Here is a 26,277-nt window from a genome sequence, read left to right on the forward strand (position 1 = left end):
TGAGGAACTTAGGTGGGGATGGCGGGCTGAGGAACTTAGGTGGGGATGGCGGGCTGAGAAACTTAGGTGGGGATGGCGGGCTGAGGAACTTAGGTGGGGATGGTGGGCTGAGGAATTTACCCGGGGTAGGTGGGGATGGCGGGCTGAGGAATTGACCCGGGGTAGGTGGGGATGGCGGGCTGAGGAATTGACCCGGGGTAGGTGGGGATGGCGGGCTGAGGAACTTAGGTGGGGATGGTGGGCTGAGGAACTTAGGTGGGGATTGCGGGCTGAGGAATTTACCCGGGGTAGGTGGGGATGGCGGGCTGAGGAACTTAGGTGGGGATGGCGGGCTGAGGAACTTAGGTGGGGATGGCGGGCTGAGGAACTTACCCGGGGTAGGTGGGGATGGCGGGCTGAGGAACTTACCCGGGGTAGGTGGGGATGGCGGGCTGAGGAACTTACCCGGGGTAGGTTGGGATGGCGGGCTGAGGAATTTACCCGGGGTAGGTGGGGATGGCGGGCTGAGGAACTTAGGTGGGGATGGTGGGCTGAGGAACTTAGGTGGGGATTGCGGGCTGAGGAATTTACCCGGGGTAGGTGGGGATGGCGGGCTGAGGAACTTAGGTGGGGATGGCGGGCTGAGGAACTTAGGTGGGGATGGCGGGCTGAGGAACTTAGGTGGGGATGGCGGGCTGAGGAACTTACCCGGGGTAGGTGGGGATGGCGGGCTGAGGAACTTACCCGGGGTAGGTGGGGATGGCGGGCTGAGGAACTTACCCGGGGTAGGTTGGGATGGCGGGCTGAGGAATTTACCCGGGGTAGGTGGGGATGGCGGGCTGAGGAACTTACCCGGGGTAGGTGGGGATGGCGGGCTGAGGAACTTACCCGGGGTAGGTGGGGATGGCGGGCTGAGGAACAGCCGCTCGCACGGCGCTGTAGACGGGCCGCCCACGCCCCCGCAGGTGAGCGCCGCGGAAGGCAGCCGCGGCTGCTGCCGTGGTGGCCGCTGCTGCCGCTGAAGGGTAGGGGAACCCCGGGACTGGAAAGATGGGGGAGAGAGATGAGGTCATGTGATGCAGGAAGTAGGAGATCATATACATGAAGTTTAAAGGGGAATGTTGCCTATAAATGTCATTTCCCCTCAGGAATTCCTAAAGTACTTCTGAATCTGAATCATTCACAGTCATTTATCATTGACTGTTTATTTGTTTCAACATGTTCTATCTACACTTCTGTTCAAATGTAATAATCACTTATTCTTCTCTTCTTTGATACTTGACATTAGTTTTGGATGATACCACACATTTAGGTATGGATCCGATACCAAGTAGTTACAGGATCATACATTGGTCATAATTGAAGTTCTCATGTGTCCAGGGACATAATTCATGGGTTTATAAACAATAAAAAAAAATGTTGTGATGATGAAAAATATCAATGTAATCACCGTAGTATCAACTATATACGGCTCTTGTACTTGGTATTTTTACAGTCAATATCTGTGTAGACCAACCCTTTTGTTTACATTCAGGAGTGCTAGTTTGCTTTTAGCTATTGTATTTTCTGTAGTGAAGCATGTTTAGCTATTCCTCATCCTCCAGTGATAACAGTACTTGTAAGAAACGTATTTTACTTGTCGCCATGGAGGCAAGAATGAGTGATTTAGAAGTAGCTAAAACACCGCAGACTGCAGAAGGACCGCTAGCTGGCTAACGGCTAACAAGAGCAGGAGCTAAGCACCTCTCGCGTCAACTTTATCGTTTGTGTCCATACTCCCTTTTCTATCTCCACACTGTTTCTGCTAGTAAATGCTCCGTGCGTGTGCGTTGCCTAACATGCAAGTATTACCAGCAATGTCAAGAAGCAAAAGAAAAGATGTAGTCTTGCCCCAGCTGCCATCACAGAACTAAATAAGCTGTAGTACCTATTTTGGCCTATATTTATTTTAATGCAATTTATTATTTGTTATTATTATTTTATTATGGTGTTTCATTCTGGCTTGTCCCAAATCTTATCTGATTGGGATTGTATATATTTGATCCTTTTTATGGGGAACTATGAGTACTATGTTGTAGGGTATACCTGTATTAGTATAGTACCGCGATACCAATGAATCATTTTCGGTTCTATACCGCCTCTGAAAAGTACCAGTCTGCCGTCCCCAGACATGGCTAGCTAGCTAGCAGCTAACATCCATCCAGTGTTTTAGCTACCGGTACTTCTAAATCACTAATCCTGGCCTCCATGGCGACAAATAAAGTACGTTTCTTACAAGTATCATTATCACTGGAGGACGAGGAATAGCTAAACATGCTTCACTACACACCGTAGGAGGATACAATAGCTCACCAGCGTCACAATGTAAACAAACGCCATGGGTGGATCTACACCTGACATCCACTGTAATGATACCAAGTACAGGAGCTTATCGAGTCGATACTACTATGATTACATCTATATTTTTTGGCATCACAACATCTTCTTTAATTTTTTGAAAATGTATATTATGTTTATAAAGTCAGTAAATATGTCCCTGGACACATGAGGACTTTGAATATGACCAATGTATGATCCTGTAACTACTTAGTATCGGACCCATACCTAAATGTGTGGTATCATCCAAAACTAATGTCAAGTATCAAAGAAGAGAAGAATAAGTGATTATTACATTTTAACAGAAGTGTAGATAGAACATGTTCAAACAGAAAATAAGCAGATATTAACAGTAAATGAACAAGTGGATTAATAATCAATTTTTACAGTTTGTCCCTCATAATGTGTACAAAATAATAGGTGTATAAATGACACAATATGTTACTGCAGACTAATTAGGAGTCTTTGTTTGTTTACTTACTACTAAAAGACAAGTTGTCTAGTATGTTCACTATTTTATTTAAGGACTAAATGACAATAATAAACATGTTTCATGTACACTAATATTTTTTGTTACAATAAAGACAATAATGACATTTTTTGTGGTCCTCTTTATTTAGAAAAGTACCAAAAAGTATCTAAATAATTTTGGGGCCGGTACCAAAATATTGGTATCGGGCCAACACTACTATGTTGTGATCAGTGATGCAAAATTCCAGGAATATTCAAAGTGGGAATTCCGGGAATATATGGGAATTAGCGGGAATTAATGGGAAATTAATGGGAATATACATTGAATGCAACATGCTAGATCTTGCAGCATGATTATTAGCTTAAAAAAACTGATTTAATGCAAATTCAGTAGAATTTCAACCCTGCACTGTGCATTCCTCCATCACACGCACAGATAATTCCCAGCATGCTCCACACTACAGCACTAGTATTTGAGCCCAAGGACTTCATCCAGTCAGGTAAGTGTTGATGGGGTAAATATATTTGATGTATGGTATTTAAGTGTAATAGAGGTGTACTTGCTGTGGACTACTCCAGCAGACTTACACTCAAGCTAGCTAGCTGTTCCTGTACTTGTTCAATGATTTTGGGGCCAATATCTCTAGCTAGCTAGGTTTATGTACTACCACAGTCTCATAATGAACCCAAAATATTTCTCCGTTAGCCGTGATGCTAATTTTTTCTATGTTAATTCCCATTCATTTATGCTAACAACGTTAGTGATCCAAATTGACCTTTTTTGTGATGTGTAAAGTTCAACTAGCAAATACTAAATGAAAAGGTGTAGTTTCCTCTGCCTTCTGTTGTCATACAAGAATGTAGCTTATAGTTTGATTTAGCATGCTGATTGACTGTTCATTTATTCATCTAGCTTATTTCTATTCTTTTGTCCATCAGTCAAATATTTTTAAAGACTACTCCAGTTGTTTACTGACTATTTATATCTGTGTGTGGCATTGCATTAGTGTTCTACAAGCTTCTCATCTTGTTCTACACGATAAGATGGACGGTGTCCAACTTTGAATAATCAAAAAATGGTCAAAATTTCCAAACTTCCCGAGCTTAACTTTCCGTGGTAAATTCCCGGAAATTTACCGGAGACTTTCCACCCCTTTGCAAGCCTACTAATGTCAGACGGGTATTTTTCAGACGCAGGGTGTATATTGTACAACTCTAGACATGACAGGAGCCTGACCTGCATAGAGCTCAGGTCCGTACACGGCCCCGACCATAGGGCTCAGTTTCCACCCTGCTGGATGAGAGGAGGGCAGAGAGTCAGGGACTGGATGGAAAGCCAAGGCGCACACAAATGGACGGCTAGTATGTAAGACGTGAGTGGTTGTTACCGTAGGGCAGCGTACTCAGAGCCTCTCCATTAGGGTAGGGACTGACCATTTTCTTGTTAGTCATCACCCTGGCAGTGGCGTTATTCACCTGCCAGTGGAAGCACACACAGTCAGACACACACACACCACGATGGGCAATGTTTGTACACCATATGTGAAATGTCTGTGTGAGAGGTGGGACAGTTACTTGGAGTCATGCAATTAAGAACCTGATGATTGACTGGCAGATAGGACGGACGGCTACACGGAGAAGAGGCCGGCATTAAAGAGGCTGTCCTCCATTATCTCCCAACTTCAAAGCCTTCCCTCATCTCCCTTTGATGGGCTTTAGGAGGCGACTCCAGCTCACTGTGCTGCAGTCTAAGGATTTATGACCTTTAAGCAGGAGATGTCCATATTGCCTCTCTATCACATGGAGAAGAGGTTCACTCCCCTCAAGGTCAGTGGCAAGTGATTCAATTAGCTTAGCAGGCGTTAGACGGGACTAAATGCATTCGTGCGCATTTTGAATCCATACCAGCTTCCTAACTAGTTAAGATGTTTTATGACAGTTATTTGCTATAATAGTGGACTACTTTTTTCCTACACTATATACCCTGCAACTTATAAAACAGTGCAGATAATTCATGGATTATTCTTCGCTGACGGCCATAATGCAAATAGTTTTGTTTTTTGTAAATAGTTGTTATTATTTGTGCTATGGCGCCATCTTTTGGACGAGTTTGCTCACTGCAGGTGCCCTTCTGTTTAGACTGAGCTATCAACCGGAAGTATCAGTCTTCTCGCCGTCCATAGCGTTGCTACTCGTATGGATTCTTCATTCTTCACTCGCTTGTAAGTTTTTAGAATATAACTAAAACAATTCTTACTTACTAAATGTGAGGTCTGTAGGATTGTTTTCATGCATACTTGTACGTAACGTAATGTAATGAAGCTAATACGCTAACGTGTTTATGAGTGTCTTTGTCAGTATTATTAACTTACAAGGACATTCTTTTTGTGTTGTTTCGTAAATTCACCAAAACTTCACCGTGGAGTTATTGAGCCTGTTAAGCTAATTGGAGAGCTAGCTTTCGCAGCTAATGGGTCCATCACAATGTTTACTGTCGTGTTATTTGGAAACAATTATGGTATGTAAATAAACATTTACAGCATCTTTCAGTGTAAACAACTCATTTCCTAACGTATATACTTGAGGCTTATAGTTTGGTGCGGCTAATATAGGAAAAATATATTTTGCTTCTAAAATTTAGTGGGTGTGTCTTATATACCGGTGCTCTCATAGTCCGAAGATACAATAAATCATGTACATCTGTGTAGTTAAAAACAAATAAAAAATCAAAGACACGAAATAGTTGTGTTTAGACTGAGCTTTCAACCAGAAGTACAAGTGCCGTACCATCTCCTAGCCGTCCATAGCGTTTCTACTCGTATGGTTTCTTCACTCCCAGCAACATTTGTAAGTTTTTAGAATATAACTACAACAATTCATACTTACTAAATGTGATGTCTGTAGGAGTGTTTTCATGCATACTTGTACGTAATGTAATGAAGCCGGTGGCGTTAGCATTAGCTAATACGCTAATGTATTTATGAGTGTCTGTGTTAGTATTATTAACTTTTTTGTGTTGTTTCATAAATTCACCATCAATTATTGAGCCTCTTAAGCTAGTTTCCGCAGCTAGTGGGTCCATTACGATGACTTCTGTTTTGTTTGATCAGCCGTTTTACAGCCGTGTTATTTGGAAGCATTACATTACAGCATATTTCAGTGTAAATAACTCATTTCCTAACATATATATTTGAGGCTGTTGCGGCTAACATGACAAATATTTTTTTGCTGAGTGGGTGCGGGCGCTCTATAGTCCGAAAAATAGGACATATCATCTACATCTGTGTCGTTTTGTAGCTGTGTTTGTTTCATGTGCAATCCATGAATTTGGGTAAAGTGACAAGAAGGCATGCAAATCAACAGAGACCAAAATGGAAGGTAAATCTGAAAATGTTAAAGGTTAATAAAGCATTCAAACTTTCCTTATGTCCTCCCTGATCAACACACCCACACAAAACAAGTCACAGTTCTACATATTTGTGGGGTTTAAACACCTGAAATCAAAAACAAACAATACAAGGGAGAGTAAAAGGGGGTGCAAAAACATTTGTTTTACCAAATCAATAATTGTATGACACAGAAATTACACGCAGCCAAATATGGGCGCATCACATGACCAAGAGTGAGCAATCAACCAATAAAAAAAGAAAAATCAGCCAATCAGCAAGCGTCGGATGCAGCATAGAGACCAGTCGCCCACATCAAACACGTGATGGAACAGGTGAGTGGAGTGGAAAGGATGCAGGTGAGAAGTACAGTCCATACACAAACATGAGAAAAAAGGGAGATTTGTACATCAATGAGACAAAAACATGTTTGAATTCAAATATAAATATATATGAAGGTGCATCATTCAAATAAAGCCATTAGATTTGGTGACCATTCTCCTCAAAATCTCATGGTGGATTGAGAAACAGAGCACCAAAGGATGGATGGGGAGAGAGAGAGGGAGGGAGAGAGAGAGAGGGAGAGAGAGAGAGAGAGAGAGAGAGAGAGAGAGAGAGAGAGAGAGCAATCCTCATTCCAAAAAGGAGAGAAAGAAAATGGAGATGGGACACTGTGCCAGGCAACTAAGACCAGTACACTAGGACTACCACTACCACTACTCATACACACACAAGGAAACACAACGTCAGCATCGGAGAGACCCCGAAACACAGCCACGGATATATCGCTTTAGACAATTGATTAGGGAGCAGGAGAGGCATGGCTTCTTTTCCAACTAGTATTGCTTTAAGATGATTTGTCCTGTCGTTTTTCTCTCCATTTACGTAGATAAATGTGATGTCATGTGACCTCTTGGGAGCCGGCCGCCTCTGCAGTGGACGTGTCCACTAGGCAAGGTACGTATCAAAGCCACAAGTCGTCACGTTGGGGAAATGCTCAATAAAAAGAGAATACAATGATTTTGGGTTTTGTACGTAAAGACTGTTTTTGTCCACATTTCCAACCACAGACCACAAACGCCCAGGGTCTTACGTCTTAGGAGATTGTCTGGTGGTCGGAGGCGTGAAGCAGTGCTTGCAAATGGGGTGGGGGCTGAAGGTGTGGAATATTTCACATTAAAAGTCTTGGTGTCCAAGTCATGGACTGCCAACAAAGTTTAAGAACGTACTCACCTCTTGTTTGGGACTTTCCTTTCAAAATGATCTCATCATTCCCTCCTCTCCTATGTCCTCGGCTATATTACCTTTTTTCTGTGTTTTGCATTTTTCCCATCATGCTTTGTAATGGATTTTCAATGGGTGTAATTTAGATATTTTTTTTTTATAGTGCATGGATGTTTTTATAACATCCACAAATTGTGTTATGTGTAACCAGGTCTGTTGGCATTTTGTGTTGGTTTGATTTAAAAAAAAAATGTTTTAGCACCATGACTGGGGAAGGTTGTTTGGATTGGGTCATATAACTAAATGCTGTGTGTAGACCATGGTTGAGGCACTTTTCATTATGTAACCAGGTCTGTTGGCATTTTGTGTTGGTTTGATTTTTTAAAAAAAATGTTTTAGCACCATGACTAGGGAAGGTTGTTTGGATTGGGTCATATAACTAAATGCTGTGTGTAGACAACGGTTGAGGCACTTTTCGTTATGTAACCAGGTCTGTTGGCATTTTGTGTTGTTTCGATTTTTAAAAAAGTTTTGCACCATGACTAGGGGAGGTTGTTTGGATTGGGTCATATAACTAAATGCTGTGTGTAGACAACGGTTGAGGCACTTTTCGTTATGTAACCAGGTCTGTTGGCATTTTGTGTTGTTTCGATTATTAAAAAAGTTTTGCACCATGACTAGGGGAGGTTGTTTGGATTGGGTCATATAACTAAATGCTGTGTGTAGACAACGGTTGAGGCACTTTTCGTTATGTAACCAGGTCAGTTGGCATTTTGTGTTGTTTCGATTTTTAAAAATGTTTTGCACCATGACTAGGGGAGGTTGTTTGCATTGGGTCAAACAAGTAAATGCTGTGCGTAATTGCATTCATAGCATGATACGTGGTCATAGACCTGAATTACTCGTGTTGTCCACAAGATGGCGACAAATCAGCAGCATATAAATGGACTTTTTGAAAGTGACTTGGAATCTCCATTCGGCCAGATTTCCTATTAACATCTCGCGGGCCGTAGTTTGGACACCACTGCTTTGAAAGATTTTTGTCTTCAAAAATTTGACCTGTAAAAAAACCCGGAACAGTTCCACTGCAGAGGGCGCTGGTTCTCAGAGGGTACACAGCAAACGTATAGTAAAAGTGTATGATTTTATATATTTTGAACCTGGTCATTAGTGGAATATATATAGCAAATAAGGAGATTTTTTTTGGTTAAGGTACTATTATTTGACTGTGTGTAAAATAAAATGGGACAAAGGAACAAATAGATGGATGGAAAGGATAGGATTTGAAAATGTTCAAGTTGTTTACACAGCATTCTGATGTCTTGCTGGAAACATTGGAACATTCCTAAGCCATAATAAACTCTCCCTTAGAAATACTTTATGAAGGTTAGAAACGTATTGTGAAAGTGTGTCAAACTTACTAACGTGTCAAAAATGCAGGCAGGTCAATAAATGGAAGGAGGGAGAGGGTCTGCATTCACAGAAAGACAATCGTACGCAGCCGTGATTTTGTATTAATCAAGAGGATGAATACTGATGGATCATTTAGTGAAAAGACTGTGGGAAGCCGTGTCGTCGGATAGAGGAGGGTGATTACATTCGATCATTCCCAGTGAGGTGTTAATGGCATGGTGGGGGGCCGGGCGCGATCCAGACGACTGTAAAATGATACGTACAACAGCTGCCTGGCATGGAAAGTGTGCGGCGCTACCCCCAGATCATGACAGAACAACAAGACTTTACATTTGACTGGAGGTGTTGAGAGAAAAGGCCCGTTTTAGGGGTGAGGTGATCAGTTCAGTGATAAATGTTTGTACACAACTTACCATTGCCGCAGAAACAGCGAGTGGTTACCGTGGAGACTGACGACAACACACAGAAGTCGTCAGGGAAACAGAAAAAAATATATATAATAAATAAGGGGACAAATAATCGAGGCAACAAAAGAAAGGTAGACGTCAAAGCCTCAACATGAACCTGACAGCAGCAATGTGAGAGCTCAGATGGAATGAGAGAAGAAGAAGAGAGAGAATGGTAGCCCTCCATTACTACAACAATCACATGGGAGGGACACTTTGTTCATGGTTGCAGCTCCGGCCTACAACACCAAGTACAATTCCATGCACAACATTAGTCTGATTTGTAAAACTATTTGCGGTCTTCTATTTCGAAAAGTCCCAGTTTCAACGCTCATCTCTTCTCAATCCACTCGCACGCCTGTGGCAACGGGAAGAAAAGAACTGACGTCTCATCAAACATATATCAACGTTGTTGCCCTAGGGTAAACTGGGTAACACATGGCACACTGACAAAGCTTAACCTATTGATACTATAACAATCTACAAGGTTAATGTAGGTTGCTTCTCTTTCTTCCCCTCCATTTTTCTGCATTCTTTCGTATCTCAAGTTATCATGACGTATATGTATTGTTGCATTTCAACAACTGTATTGTTGATAATAGAGGTAATTATTGGTATTATTCATTATCAATAGTGATATTTCTATTGGTATTTGTATTGATCCATTTGTAGTGTAATAATGCTCATTGTCATTTCTGTAATATTATTTATTTCACTTACTGCTTCTTTGCTATCACTTTTACCATCATATTTGTACATGTTCTATTTGCTGATGTTGCTCTGTTGTTGTTGTTGTTTTTGTCTCTCTGTCTAATCCCCCTCTTGTCCCCACAATTTCCCCCTCTGTCTTCCTTTTTTTCTCTTTCTATCCCCTCCTGCTCCGGCCCGGCTGCACCAAATGATAATATAAATACATTTAATAAAGTCAAATACAAATAAGGCAACAAGAGAAGTATCCTACACTTCTCTTGTGTAAAGTAAATGTGAACAGCCGATATGGGCATCTACATCTACTATATGATCATCTACATCTACTATATGATCATCTACATCTACTATATGATCATCTACATCTACTATGTGATCATCTACATCTACTATATGATCCTCTACATCTACTATATGATCATCTACATCTACTATATGATCATCTACATCTACTATATGATCATCTACATCTACTATATGATCATCTACATCTACTATATGATCATCTACATCTACTATATGATCATCTACATCTACTATATGATCATCTACATCAGGGGTCACCAACCTTTTTGAAAGCAAGAGCTACTTCCTGGGTAGTGATTAATGTGAAGGGCTACCAGTTTGATACACACTTAAATAAATTGCCATAAATAGCCAATTTGCTCAATTTACCTTTAACTCTATGTTATTATTAATAATTAATGATATTTACACTTAATTGAACGGTTTAAAAGAGGAGAAAACACACAAAAAAAAGACAATTAAATTTTGAAACATAGTTTATCTTCAACTTCGACTCTTTAAAATTCAAAATTCAACCGAAAAAAAGAAGAGAAAAACTAGCTAATTCGAATCTTTTTGAAAAAATTAAAAAAATAATTTATGGAACATCATTAGTAATTTTTCCTGATTAAGATTAATTTTACAGTTTTGATGACATGTTTTAAATAGGTTAAAATCCGATCTGCACTTTGTTAGAATATATAACAAATTGGACCAAGCTATATTTCTAACAAAGACAAATCATTATTTCTTCTATATTTTCCAGAACAAAAATTTTAAAAGAAATTCAAAAGACTTTGAAATAAGATTTAAATTTGATTCTACAGATTTTCTAGATTTGCCAGAATAATTTTTTTGAATTTTAATCATAATAAGTTTGAAGAAATATTTCACAAATATTCTTCGTCGAAAAAACAGAAGCTAAAATGAAGAATTAATTTAAAATGTATTTATTATTCTTTACAATAAAACTTTTTTTTTACTTGAACATTGATTTAAATTGTCAGGAAAGAAGAAGGAATTTAAAAGGTAAAAAGGTATATGTGTTTAAAAATCCTAAAATCATTTTTAAGGTTGTATTTTTTCTCTAAAATTGTCTTTCTGAAAGTTATAAGAAGCAAAGTAAAAAAAAATGAATGAATTTATTTAAACAAGTGAAGACCAAGTCTTTGAAATATTGTCTTGGATTTTCAAATTCTATTTGAGTTTTGTCTCTCTTAGAATTAAAAATGTCGGGCAAAGCGAGACCAGCTTGCTAGTAAATAAATACAATTTAAAAAATAGAGGCAGCTCACTGGTAAGTGCTGCTATTTGAGCTATTTTTAGAACAGGCCAGCGAGCTACTCATCTGGTCCTTACGGGCTACCTGGTGCCCGCGTTGGTGACCCCTGATCTACATCAACTATATGATCATCTACATCTACTATATGATCATCTACATCTACTATATGATAATCTACATCTACTATATGATCATCTACATCTACTATATGATCATCTACATCTACTATATGATCATCTACATCTACTATATGATCATCTACATCTACTATATGATCATCTACATCTACTATATGATCATCTACATCTACTATATGATCATCTACATCTACTATATGATCATCTACATCTACTATATGATTTGCCTGAGAAGCTGGACAGGACAAAAAAAATAAAAATTAAAAAAACAAATAAAAGAACTGAATGCTACATGCTAATAAGCTCGCATTAGTAACCTTCAGGCTTCAGTTCCATAACCACAACTTTTTGCAGCCATTTGGTAGTGTCGGTGATGTTTTAACGTGTTAAAAGGGGTCCTGTCATGCAAAACCAACGCTTCTGAACCAATTGGTACCAGTTGTTGTGCATTTGGGATCTGCATAAGTCCTGAAAATGTGAAATCAAATCGTGGAGGCATTGCGGAGATATCTTGCCTACTTCCTCCAAACGGTCCGTTATGAATGTTCCCAATTGGTGATGTCACAAATTGGGAACATCGTCAGCGGCTTATCCATATATGGTATACATCTACCAAAACTGCCTTGCGGGCATCCGCCATTTTTAGTTTGGACGACAAAATAGCCAAGACACGACTGCAAGAAGGAAAATGCTGTTATTAGTTGTGTTACCCAACACGGGACAATAATTGTCAGAATAATTGTATATAAGTTATCACAACACTTGTTTGCTTGCAGTTCAGGTTGCCCTGGTTACTATCCACTTGTGCTTTGTTTGTTCTTATCAAGCAAAGACGGACAGCTTGTAAATCTCCACTGTGTGCCGTGGAATGCGCCTCGCCGTAGAAGTGTTTGCTTTTCTGATCTGGACAGCCACGGGAGGGGCCTTATCAGGACCCGAAGTCTCCAAGAAGATAAGGCGGACGAGCAGAGAGGGGGCGAACCTGACACCGCTCCAAGCACATTTTGTTTTAACTGTTAATGAACCAGTGCTAGGCTGCTGCATAATGTGACCCCTCCCCTTAGAAGCAGCTTCAGCTATGTAATCAGGGAATGGCCAAATAAATGGGGAAGCGCGGGAACTTTTTCCTCAGAGCGTGGGGTGACATTGTACGAGGGTGTAGTTCCACGCGCTCTCCTCATTAGCTAAATTGAATCCTGTCTGTTTGATTCCTTGCTTCTTGTCCTGTTTAGTAGATAGTTCGGTGTTTGAACCTGACAATAATCAAACCTCCCGTTTCATCTGAAGAAGCACGAAGTATCTGGCTAACTTTTTTTATTCCACGGCAATGTGCGTTTAGCTGAGAAGTGGTTGCTCCATGTGTGTGTGCCAAGAATAGTCCTGCTCCACCTACAAACCTTCACCAAAAGATGGATCTTCCGAAAAAAACACTTAATGACTTGCTCGGTGTGAACTATTTATGGCAATGGAGGAGACAATGAAACGGTAAATTAGAAATGTGTACATTTCCTGTGTAGCTAGCTTAGCCTTCTACTGTAAGACAATAGCATCTCTGGAAAAATAAAGAATGATTTTCCTAAAAACAACTTTTAATTGGATCGGTGCCTGCTGTGTTTGGCAATGGAAGAGTAAGTTATATTGCGTTCCTGATGTCGCTTGTAGCGTACCTTTTAGCGTGTAAGTCTCCATTGTTTACAACTCGAAGAAGTGGCGTTATTTACATTATGTAGAAATGAAAAGCCTTTTATGGCCGGTTTACACAAATCTTGGATGTAGCATCAGAAACCTTAGCTAGCGTGTATAGTTCCAGACCTGTACGTCAGCCGGGCTTCCTTCCTCACTTTGCTCCGCCCGAGTCTTCGCCTCCTTCCTTGGTATTTTTATATATTTTTTTATTTGGTTTCTGTAGAAGGACAAACACGACACAAACCTTCCTAATTGTTAGAACTACCACTGTTTAATATGTTTGTGTTTATGCTTCGCTGATGAGAGTATTTGGCCAGCGCCGTTTTGTCCTACTAATTGGACACACCGTTGTGTGGACTGTGACGCAACAGTTTGTTTACATGTACAACTTTCTCCGACGCTGTCACAGAAAGACATGTTTTATGCCACTCCTTCTTTGTCGATTTGTCCACCAAACGTTTTATACTGTGCGTGAATGCACAAAGGTGAGCTTTGTTGATGTTATTGACTTGTGTGGAGTGATAATCAGGCATATTTGGTCAGTGCATGATTGCAAGCTAATCCATGCTAACATGCTATTTAGGCTAGCTGTATGTACATATTGCATTATTATGCCGCGATTGCAGGTATACTTGAGTTAATTTAATTTCCTTTATTTATGTCGTCTGTGTATTTAATTTATTTTTCCATGTTTCATGACACATTGGCTGCATTTCTGATAGTTGTTTGTGTGCCATGTTGTTCCAGACAACAGCAAACGTTACCATGTTGTTCCAGACCACAGCAAACATTACCTAGCTTGCAAAGATTGTAATAAATCCATTAGAAGACGTTTCCTTTAACTTGGACACACACATCTATACCTTTGGCCATTCTACGTCAGTCATTTCCAGGAGTTATCTCACCCTCTGAGAAGTTTTACTAATGTTGTAAAAATGTGTAGAATAAATATTACATTTCAACGAAGATTTGCGTCAGCCTGCGACGCATAGTCATTTTGATAGTAGGCTAATATAGCTAATATAGACACTTACATCATGTGTTGCCATCGTTACTACACTTATAAGACTTTTAAAGTCATTTTGATAGTAGGCTAATATAGCTAATATAGACACTTACTGTACATCATGTGTTGTCTTCATTATAACACTTATATACGATTTTTAAAGTCATTTTGATAGTAGGCTAATATAGCTAATATAGACACTTACTGTACATCATGTGTTGTCTTCATTATAACACTTATATACGATTTTTAAAGTCATTTTGATAGTAGGCTAATATAGCTAATGTAGACACATCATGTGTTGTCTTAATTATAACACTTATATACGATTTTTAAAGTAATTTTGATAGTAGGCTAATATAGACACTTATATCATGTGTTGTCATTATTATAACACTTATATACGATTTTTAAAGTCATTTTGATAGTAGGCTAATATAGCTAATATAGACACTTACATCATGTGTTGTCTTCATTATAACACTTATATATGATTTTTAAAGTCATTTTGATAGTAGGCTAATATAGACACTTACATCATGTGTTGCCTTCATTATAACACTTATATAAGACTTTTAAAGTCATTTTGATAGTAGGCTAATATAGCTAATATAGACACTTACATCATGTGTTGTCTTAATTATAACACTTATATACGATTTTTAAAGTCATTTTGATAGTAGGCTAATATAGCTAATATAGACACTTACATCATGTGTTGTCTTAATTATAACACTTATATATGATTTTTAAAGTCATTTTGATAGTAGGCTAATATAGACACTTACATCATGTGTTGTCTTCATTATAACACTTATATACGATTTTTAAAGTCATTTTGATAGTAGGCTAATATAGCTAATATAGACACTTACATCATGTGTTGTCTTCATTATAACACTTATATATGATTTTTAAAGTCATTTTGATAGTAGGCTAATATAGCTAATATAGACACTTACATCATGTGTTGCCTTCATTAAAACACTTATATATGATTTTTAAAGTCATTTTGATAGTAGGTTAATATAGACACTTACATCATGTGTTGTCTTCATTATAACACTTATATACGATTTTTAAAGTCATTTTGATAGTAGGCTAATATAGCTATAATATATTGATATTACTATAAGACTTATATAAGGCTTTTAATTATTTGCGGCTCCAGACAGATTTGTTTTTTGTATTTTTGGTCCTTTTTCAACATTTTGGATTGCCGACCGCTGATGTAAACAGCCACCCTCCCTTCTGTTTCTTCTTCTTTTCCTGTGCACAATGTACTAAAGATCCACGTGTTGGTCCTACACTGACGAGTCAATTATTTCCCATGACATTTATTAAATGAAGGAAAATGTGTGCAAATCTGGAACAAAAGTGCCCTATAAAAAAGGAGCTGGTCGGTGAAGTGGCTCGCTGTAGTCAGACACATTTTAGAACTGTCTGCATTACTTTATTTAAAATAAATAAATCAACGTATATTAATCGATTTTATAATCTGTGTCCGAATTGCGATGCATCTAAAAAAAAAAAAAGGATTATTTCCCCTACCTCTAGTGTTTACGGGTGTTGTTGAAAGCTTACTTAAAAACAAATGATTGAAGAAATCAGACTAATTCAGTGCATGGAACAGTACCCAGTAAAAGGGTCAAATTTCACCAACAAACGAAACAAATAGTTACATAAAACGTTGTTGATAGTTAAATATTTGGAGTACTTCATCGTGGTGGGGTCAAGTAAGGGTGACTTGGAAACAAGTTTTGGGTGAAGTAGCTAGAAAATGTCATTTGTTGCCAGTCACCAATTAAAAAAGACCAACAATGACAATAAAAATGGGAGCAAAGTAAGAAAGTCAGTGGAGTGAAGGGACAAAAGTGAAAGGATAAAAAGACAAAGTTGACTGGCAATGAAAGAGTCGAGGACAGAGAACACTGGAAATATAATCTTAAAAAATGTAATTTCAAACATTTGTACGCACGTACAACACTTAAGACCTTCAGTATGTGGAATTAAATGATGGAATGGATTAAAGAAAGAACTCAAACAATGTATTAATATAATCCACTTCTAAGTGAAAGTGTTTACAAAGTACAAAGAAGAAGAACCATGATCAAAAATTCTGAATTGATTTAATCCATCCATTCATTTTCTACATAATCTTATTTATCTCACCATATGAAATATAACTTACTTCATTCATTATTATTTATTTATTTTTAATGTTATTGTTTTTGGACTATATTGTGAATAAATTGAGAACAGGAAGTGAACAAAAGTGTTAACATCTGCCATGTAAAGGAAAAGGGGTAGGATTAAATAAGCTCTGCTTCTTCCTACTCCTTTTCAAACATGTTGAATAAATAAAGTGTAAATTGTGCTGCATCATGTTGTATGCATGCATGTGTGATGTATCACGTTGTATACACATGCATGTTCCAAAAAAACTAAGTCAACTGGACAGAGAAAAGAAGACAAGGTTGGAAAGGCTATTTTCACTTTGAGCTATCTACACGTTTGATTTCTGATACTTGTACGTGTCATACTGTACTTGTGTCCCTTTGGAGGATTATTCCACATCTAATCTGCAGTGGGGTCTTTCTGAAGGGTTACTAATCATAGGCAAAGTCCATATAAGGCCAACCAAAGCTGAGCCATTCAATGATGATTACACCTTCTTCTGAGCCCCACTGGGATGAAATCAGGCATGCAGAACCGCACCATTTTGTCTTTTAATGCCCCATTAAAAAAAACTCTGCACTGTGAAGGAGCTGTCACTTCCTGCTTTGACTCCAGCTCGCAAAAGAAGCCCCGTTACACAACTTAAAAGCCGAGATAGGGAATAGAGTCTATAGTCCCTGTGCACCAGTGGTGGTGATGCAATAAGTTGTGTAAGAAATGTTCAAGGAACTTGTTACTGAGACAGAAGTGGACAGTAATAGGTCACAGAAAGGTGAGCTACAACACCAATGTGGTGTCAAAAAGGATTTACCTAAAATTAATAATGGTTGAATCTGGCAAATATAGTTGTTTTTTTTTTAATCTAAAAATACAAAAACATATATATATATATATATATATATATATATATATATATATATATATATATATATATATATATATATATATATATATATATATATATATATATATATATATATATATATATGTATATATATATATATATATATATATATATATATATATATACATATATATATACATATATATATATATATATACATATATATATACATATATATATATATATATACATATATATATATATATATATATATATATATATATATATATATATATATATATACACACACATATATATATATATATACACACACATATATATACATATATACACTACCGTTCAAAAGTTTGGGGTCAACCAAACAATTTTGTGGAATAGCCTTCATTTCTAAGAACAAGAATAGACTGTGGAGTTTCAGATGAAAGTTCTCTTTTTCTGGCCATTTTGAGCGTTTAATTGAGCCCACAAATGTGATGCTCCAGAAAGTCAATCTGCTCAAAGGAAGGTCAGTTTTGTAGCTTCTGTAACGAGCTAAAGTGTTTTCAGATGTGTGAACATGATTGCACAAGGGTTTTCTAATCATCAATTAGCCTTCTGAGCCAATGAGCAAACACATTGTACCATTAGAACACTGGAGTGATAGTTGCTGGAAATGGGCCTCTATACACCTATGTAGATATTGCACCAAAAAGCAGACATTTGCAGCTAGAATAGTCATTTACCACATTAGCAATGTATAGAGTGTATTTCTGTAAAGTTAAGACTAGTTTAAAGTTATCTTCATTGAAAAGTACAGTGCTTTTCCTTCAAAAATAAGGACATTTACATGTGACCCCAAACTTTGGAACGGTAGTGTATATATATATATATATATACATATATATATATATATATATATACATATATATACATATATATATATATATATATATATATATATATATATATATATATATATATATATATATATATATATATATATATATATATATATATATATATATACATACATGTATATATATATATATATATATATATATATATATATATATATATATATATATATATACATACATATATATATATACTAGAGGTGTGGGAAAAAATCGATTCGAATTTGAATCGCGATTCTCACGTTGTGCGATTCAGAATCAATTCTCATTTTTTCAAAATCGATTTACTTATTTATTTTTATTTTTTAATGAATCAATCCAACAAAACAATACACAGCAATACCATAACAATGCAATCCAACTCCAAAAGCAAAGCCGAGCCAGCAACACTCAGAAGTGTAATAAACAGAGCAATTGAGAGGAGACACAAACACCACACACAACAATTGAGAGGAGACACAAACACCACACACAACAATTGAGAGGAGACACAAACACCACACACAACAATTGAGAGGAGACACAAACACCACACACAACAATTGAGAGGAGACACAAACACCACACACAACAATTGAGAGGAGACACAAACACCACACACAACAATTGAGAGGAGACACAAACACCACACACAACAATTGAGAGGAGACACAAACACCACACACAACAATTGAGAGGAGACACAAACACCACACACAACAATTGAGAGGAGACACAAACACCACACACAACAATTGAGAGGAGACACAAACACCACACACAACAATTGAGAGGAGACACAAACACCACACACAACAATTGAGAGGAGACACAAACACCACACACAACAATTGAGAGGAGACACAAACACCACACACAACAATTGAGAGGAGACACAAACACCACACACAACAATTGAGAGGTGACACAAACACCACACACAACAATTGAGAGGAGACACAAACACCACACACAACAATTGAGAGGAGACACAAACACCACACACAACAATTGAGAGGAGACACAAACACCACACACAACAATTGAGAGGAGACACAAACACCACACACAACAATTGAGAGGAGACACAAACACCACACACAACAATTGAGAGGAGACACAAACACAACAAACCAAAAGTAGTGAAACAAAAATGAATATTATCAACAACAGTATCAATATTAGTTACAATTTCAACATAGCAGTGATTAAAAGTCCCTCATTGACATTATCATTAGACATTTATAAAAAAGAACAATAGTGTGACAGTGGCTTACACTTGCATCACATCTCATAAGCTTGACAACACACTGTGTCCAATATTTTCACCAAGATAAAATAAGTCATATTTTTGCTTCATTTAATAGTTGAAACAAATGTACATTATTGCAATCAGTTGATAAAACATTGTCCTTTACAATTATAAAAGCTTTACTACTCTGCTTGCATGTCAGCAGACTGGGGTAGATCCTGCTCAAATCTATGTATTCCATGAAGAGACAATCCTTTTACATCGGGAAAATATCCTTTTTGAATCAAGAATCCTGTTTAATTGGAAAAAAAAATCGACTACACGCCAAAGTAGTCCTCCAGGCCCAACCCCCTTCGACTGAGTCTCCACCCCGTCGACCATGTTGTAGTTTTTAACACTTCCATTTTGAAGCACAGTACGTCTGACTATGGTAGCCGTAATGCCATCGAGCGGTGACAGACTTCAATTAGAGCTATGCCCGTGCATGTCCTCCCCACGACAAAGACTTGCAGACGAAGCTTTACCATACATGGAGATATCCGCTGACGTAACTAAGGCAATATATGTCACTCAAGTCTGAAATGTTCAACTATTTTGGATTTATTTATAAATATATCTGCTGTGACTTAAGAGTGATTCTATGGACAGAGATTTGAAGTAGACTTCTTAAGTCTTTTATTTGTCATCCAATGCAAGCTAATATAGTATGCCAAGGTCCGACTGGCTAAGATCGGTATTATGTGATTGATGTCATCAGTCTGCAGCTAACTTAATACATACTGTGTGGTTTGGCTCCGCCCATCCCTGTGCAGTTATTGGTCGAAAAGATTGATCCGAACTATTTGGGGTACCCCCTCTGTCATCTTCTCTGAGCGAACTGTTTGGGGTACCCCCTCTGTCATCTTCTCTGAGCGAACTGTTTGGGGTACCCCCTCTGCCATCTTCTCTGAGCGAACTGTTTGGGGTACCCCCTCTGTCATCTTCTCTGAGCGAACTGTTTGGGGTACCCCCCCTCTGTCATCTTCTCTGAGCGAACTGTTTGGGGTACCCCCTCTGTCATCTTCTCTGAGCGAACTGTTTGGGGTACCCCCCCTCTGTCATCTTCTCTGAGCAAATCTCAAAACAATCTTGCAGTGTTCACTACTTTGTTGGCTGGAAGACTCATTGTGTCAAATTGGAAGGCAACAGCGCCTCCAAGCCACACCCACACGGGGTGGTTTCCTAAAAAATGTAAAAGGAGGTTGATCTACAGCTCGGCCCCGATTGAGACGTGGGTGAGTTGTGGTTGATTGATGAGCCCTTTGTTTGCTTTTGTGTATTGCTACACCGTGTTGAGGCATTTGGGAAGTGCAGTTTGTGGCTTTATATCAATATTTGATTGTACTTATTTTTTTCTTTATTCTTTATTTGTTTTGTATTTTGGTTAACTGTTTTGTCAAAAACTGAATTTAATAAATGTTTAAAAAATTCAAAATGTAAAAAAATTAAAGAGGGCACAGCAGAGATATTCTTAGGTTTTTTTTTAACATTTGTTTATTCAATTTTGTTTTTCACAGAACACTTAAAGGCCTACTGAAAGCCACTACTAGCGACCACGCAGTCTGATAGTTTATATATCAATGATGAAATCTTAACATTGCAACACATGCCAATACAGCCGGGTTAACTTATAAAGTGACATTTTAAACTTCCCAGGAAACTTCCGCTTGAAAACGTCGCGGTATGATCACGTATGCGCGTGACGTCACGAGGGCAAGGGAAGTGTTTGGACCCAATTCAAATACCTCTGTTTTCTTCGACAAAATTCCACAGTATTCTGGACATCTGTGTTGGTGAATCTTTTGCAATTTGTTTAATGAACAATGGAGGCTGCAAAGAAGAAAGTTGTAGGTGCGATCGGTGGAGCGGCGGACTACAGCAACACCAACACCAGGAGGTTGTGTTGTGTTTTGAGCAGGATAGCAGACGCGCTACAGTGAGTAAGCCTGCCGCCGCATCTAAGTTAGCTTCTGTTTTTTTAGCTTCGCCAAGCTGAATATTATTAATCGTGTATTTACATGTTCATGGTTTAATAGTATTTTTGATCTTCTGTCTATCCATCCAGTCAGGTTTTTTTTAAATTTAGTTTCTATCTGCATTTGAGACTGCTATGCTATCACGTTGGCTACGTAGCTAGGTTAGCTTCTATTTTTTTTAGCTTCGCAAAGCTGAATATTATTAATCGTGTATTTACATGTTCATGGTTTAATAGTATTTTTGATCTTCTGTCTATCCATCCAGTCAGGGTTTTTTTAAATTTAGTTTCTATCTGCATTTGAGACTGCTATGCTATCACGTTGGCTACGTAGCTAGGTTAGCTTCTATTTTTTAGCTTCGAAAAGCTGAATATTATTAATCGTGTATTTACATGTTCATGGTTTAATAGTATTTTTGATCTTCTGTCTATCCATCCAGTCAGGGTTTTTTTAAAATTTAGTTTCTATCTGCATTTGAGACTGCTATGCTATCACGTTGGCTACGTAGCTAGGTTACCTTCTATTTTTTTAGCTTCGAAAAGCTGAATATTATTAATCGTGTATTTACATGTTCATGGTTTAATAGTATTTTTGATCTTCTGTCTATCCATCCAGTCAGGGTTTTTTTTTATTTAGTTTCTATCTGCATTTGAGACTGCTATACTATCACGTTGGCTACGTTGCTAGGTTAGCTTCTATTTTTTTAGCTTCGAAAAGCTGAATATTATTAATCGTGTATTTACATGTTCATGGTTTAATAGTATTTTTGATCTTCTGTCTATTTTGATCTTCTGTCTATCCATCCAGTCAGGGTTTTTTTAAATTTAGTTTCTATCTGCATTTGAGACTGCTATGCTATCACGTTGGCTACGTAGCTAGGTTACCTTCTATTTTTTTAGCTTCGAAAAGCTGAATATTATTAATCGGTATTTACATGTTCATGGTTTAATAGTATTTTTGATCTTCTGTCTATCCATCAAGTCAGGGTTTTTTTTTATTTAGTTTCTATCTGCATTTGAGACTGCTATGCTATCACGTTGGCTACGTTGCTAGGTTAGCTTCTATTTTTTTAGCTTCGAAAAGCTGAATATTATTAATCGTGTATTTACATGTTCATGGTTTAAAAGTATTTTTGATCTTCTGTCTATCCATCCAGTCAGGGTTTTTTTTAATTTAGTTTCTATCTGCATTTGAGACTGCTATGCTATCACGTTGGCTACGTGGCTAGGTTAGCTTCTATTTCTTTAGCTTCGCCAAGCTGAATATTATTAATCGTGTATTTACATGTTCATGGTTTAATAGTATTTTTGATCTTCTGTCTATCCATCCAGTCAGGTTTTTTTTTAATTTAGTTTCTATCTGCATTTGAGACTGCTATGCTATCACGTTGGCTACGTTACTAGGTTAGCTTCTATTTTTTTAGCTTCGAAAAGCTGAATATTATTAATCGTGTATTTACATGTTCAGTCACTGTGAATGTCCATTTCGCGTTCTCGACTCTCATTTTCAAGAGGATATAGTATCTGAGGTGGTTTAAAATACAAATCCGTGATCTACAATAGAAAAAGGAGAGAGTGTGGAATCCAATGAGCCAGCTTGTACCTAAGTTACGGTCAGAGCGAAAAAAGATATGTCTTGCACTGCATTCTAGTCCGTCACTCTAACGTTCCTCATCCACGAATCTTTCATCCTCGCTCAAATTAATGGGGTAATCGTCACTTTCCCGGTCCGAATCTCTCTCGCTCCATTGTAAACAACGGGGAATTGTGAGGAATACTAGCTCCTGTGACGTCACGCTACTTCCGCTACAGGCAAGGTTTTTTTTTATCAGCGAGCAAAAGTTGCGAACTTTATCGTCGATTTTCTCTACTAAATCCTTTCAGCAAAAATATGGCAATATCGCGAAATGATCAAGTATGACATAGAATGGATCTGCTATTCCCGTTTAAATTTAAAAAAATCATTTCAGTAGGCCTTTAACCAAAATACAATACAATACAAATCAAATGAATAAAAAATAAAAATTAAAAAAATCTGTTTCAATTATATTTCTTTTTTAATTTCCATGGTTTGATTTCACATTTTGGGGACTTATGGGGATCCCTAATAGGCACAAACAGCTGCCATCAGGTCAGACAAGTTTTGTTCATCTTGGCATGCAAAAGCTGCTTTTTTATGCACTCAGTGGATTGAAGTGCTCAAGTGTACTTAATGTTGGGAATCTAAGTTGAAGTTTAGGAAGTTTATTTTCGACATTGTCTGCAAAAACAAAACTAGCGGTGAGGACTCCAAGATATGTATTTATGTGGTGAACATTTTCAAAAGATAAATGATGATACTTTTGAAGGCCTCCAGAATGGAACATCTTGCAGACAGACACAAAGGGAGTCATAAAAGTGAGCACTAAATACTAAATATATATGATGTGGACCACAAGCAAGAGTTTTAAATGGAGATTAAAAATGCGTAATAAAACTCTGGAACAAACTGGACTTACAACACAAACTATTCATGGTTTAAAGTGTTGGACAAACATCGGGTCTGCTTCAATTATAGAGATGAGGCTCTTAAATTTGTCTCATACTCTTAACATGTCAATGTTTCATTACCATTGTTGGTATATTGTCTACTACCATTGTTGGTATGTTGTCTATTACCATTGTTGGTATGTTGTCTATTACCATTGTTGGTATGTTGTCTATTACCATTGTTGGTTTATTGTCTATTACCATTGTTGGTTTGGTACGTTGTCTATTACTATTGTTGGTATATTGTCTATTACCATCGTTGGTATATTGTCTATTACCATTGTTGGTATGTTGTCTATTACCATTGTTGGTATGTTGTCTATTACCATTATTTGAATGTTGTCTATTACCATTGTTGGAATGTTGTCTATTACCATTGTTGGTGTGTTGTCTATTACCATTGTTGGTGTGTTGTCTATTACCATTGTTGGTATTTTGTCTATTACCATTGTTGGTATATTGCCTATTACCATTGTTGGTATATTGTCTATTACCATTGTTGGTATTTTGTCTATTACCATTGTTGGTATGTTGTCTATTACCCTTGTTGGTATGTTGTCTATTACCATTATTGGTATATTGTCTATTACCATTATTGTAATGTTGTCTATTACCATTGTTGGTATGTTGTCTATTACCATTGTTGGTATATTGTCTATTACCATTGTTGGTATGTTGTCTATTACCATTGTTGGTATGTTGTCTATTACCATTGTTGGTATGTTGTCTATTACCCTTGTTGGTATATTGTCTACTACCATTATTGGGTTTTTTTCTATTACCATTGTTGGTATGTTGTCTATTACCCTTGTTGGTATATTGTCTATTACCATTGTTGTTGTTTTTTCTATTACCATTGTTGGTATGTTGTCTATTACCATTGTTGGTATATTGTCTATTACCATTGTTGGTATGTTGTCTATTACCATTGTTGGTATGTTGTCTATTACCATTGTTGCTATGTTGTCTATTACCATTGTTGCTATGTTGTCTATTACCATTGTTGCTATGTTGTCTATTACCAGTGATTTTCCAAATGAGAAATAAGGTAAATCAATGTGAAATGTTCCAAAGCACAAATGAAAGACATATACATGATGACTGAAATGGACAAATAAACATCACTTTTACCTTTATTGAAGACTTTTGTTGGCTAAGACGGCGATGAGCGGAGAGGGAGGAGGGGAGGGCACTTTTCCCTTCAATTCAGTAGTGTTTCTCATCTTCTTTATCAAAATGCTGGAACTGTCTTTGGGCCCACGGTGCCTTAAATTGCAGCGGTACTAAATAAAAAGACACTGAGTCATGAACACGTGCTTGCGGAGTGACACGGACGAGTTAGTTACGCACACGATCATTTGGGCGAGCCTTCTTGAATTATTGGCTTTGATGTACATGCAAATGATTGTTTGTTGGATGTGCATCCGATTATAGATTGTAAAACAAATAAAAGAAGTCTTGTGGCTTGTAAACGCTAGCAAAGTGAAATACACACACTAATACACAGGGTGTCAACAAAAAGACAATATTATCTTATTGCAACTGCTTGTAACGTCAAGTTGTCAACCTGACTTTGGCAACGACCAAATCCCGCCTGTTCTCTTCCAGGATTCACGGAAAATACTTTGATCACTCCAGCAGCACCGAGAGCAGACTTAGCCAAACTACCTCTAGGTAATGTTGCAAGTTTCAATGTCTTTCTTTCTTTCTTTCTTTTAGTTTATTTGGAACATGAACACATTTACATCATAATACATCACACAATTTCATATCATTTCATTTACATCATGCCCGAAAAGGAGTAGGAAGAAGCAAAGCTTATTTAATCCTACCCCTTTCCCACTTCAAAGCATTTACAATTATATAAAATCATTTACTGACCTTTTTTATATAATAAAATAACATCTATGAATTAGTATATACAACAGTTTGTAATATGTCATTAATTAATTCAGTCATTATTAACATACTGAGATGAAGAATATTTTCAATAAGGTTGGAAGTTTTTCTCATAATTCTTCTTCTTTGAACTTTGTAAGCACTATTAATTTAAACAACCTCTTAAACTGGATCATGTCAGTACAATTTTTAACTTCTTTACTTAATCCATTCCATAATTTAATTCCACATACTGTTATGCTAAAAGTTGTAAGTGTTGTACGTGCATA

The 26,277-nt window shown here is 37.4% G+C and overlaps 1 protein-coding gene across 17 annotated transcripts in view; it reads right to left on the reverse strand.

The window, feature by feature from the left end:
- Positions 1 to 26,277, reverse strand: part of LOC133642656 (RNA binding protein fox-1 homolog 2-like) — a 127,633-nt gene that overhangs the window by 31,793 nt on the left and 69,563 nt on the right. For 16 of the 17 annotated variants that reach the window (XR_009824571.1, XR_009824573.1, XR_009824576.1 and 13 more), the window contains exons 7-9: positions 4,215 to 4,302; positions 4,064 to 4,120; positions 868 to 1,021 (exon numbers count right to left, since the gene is read on the reverse strand). Coding sequence is in view for 2 of the 17 variants with exons in the window: in XM_062036994.1 (XP_061892978.1) it covers positions 868 to 1,021; positions 4,064 to 4,120; positions 4,215 to 4,302 (299 nt within the window). In the remaining 15 variants the exon portion in view is untranslated. The remainder of the gene's footprint in view (positions 1 to 867; positions 1,022 to 4,063; positions 4,121 to 4,214; positions 4,303 to 26,277) is intronic. The other variant, XM_062036995.1, reaches the window with a different exon arrangement.

Source organism: Entelurus aequoreus, linkage group LG25 (assembly GCF_033978785.1).
Source record: "Entelurus aequoreus isolate RoL-2023_Sb linkage group LG25, RoL_Eaeq_v1.1, whole genome shotgun sequence".
Taxonomy (NCBI): domain Eukaryota; kingdom Metazoa; phylum Chordata; class Actinopteri; order Syngnathiformes; family Syngnathidae; genus Entelurus; species Entelurus aequoreus.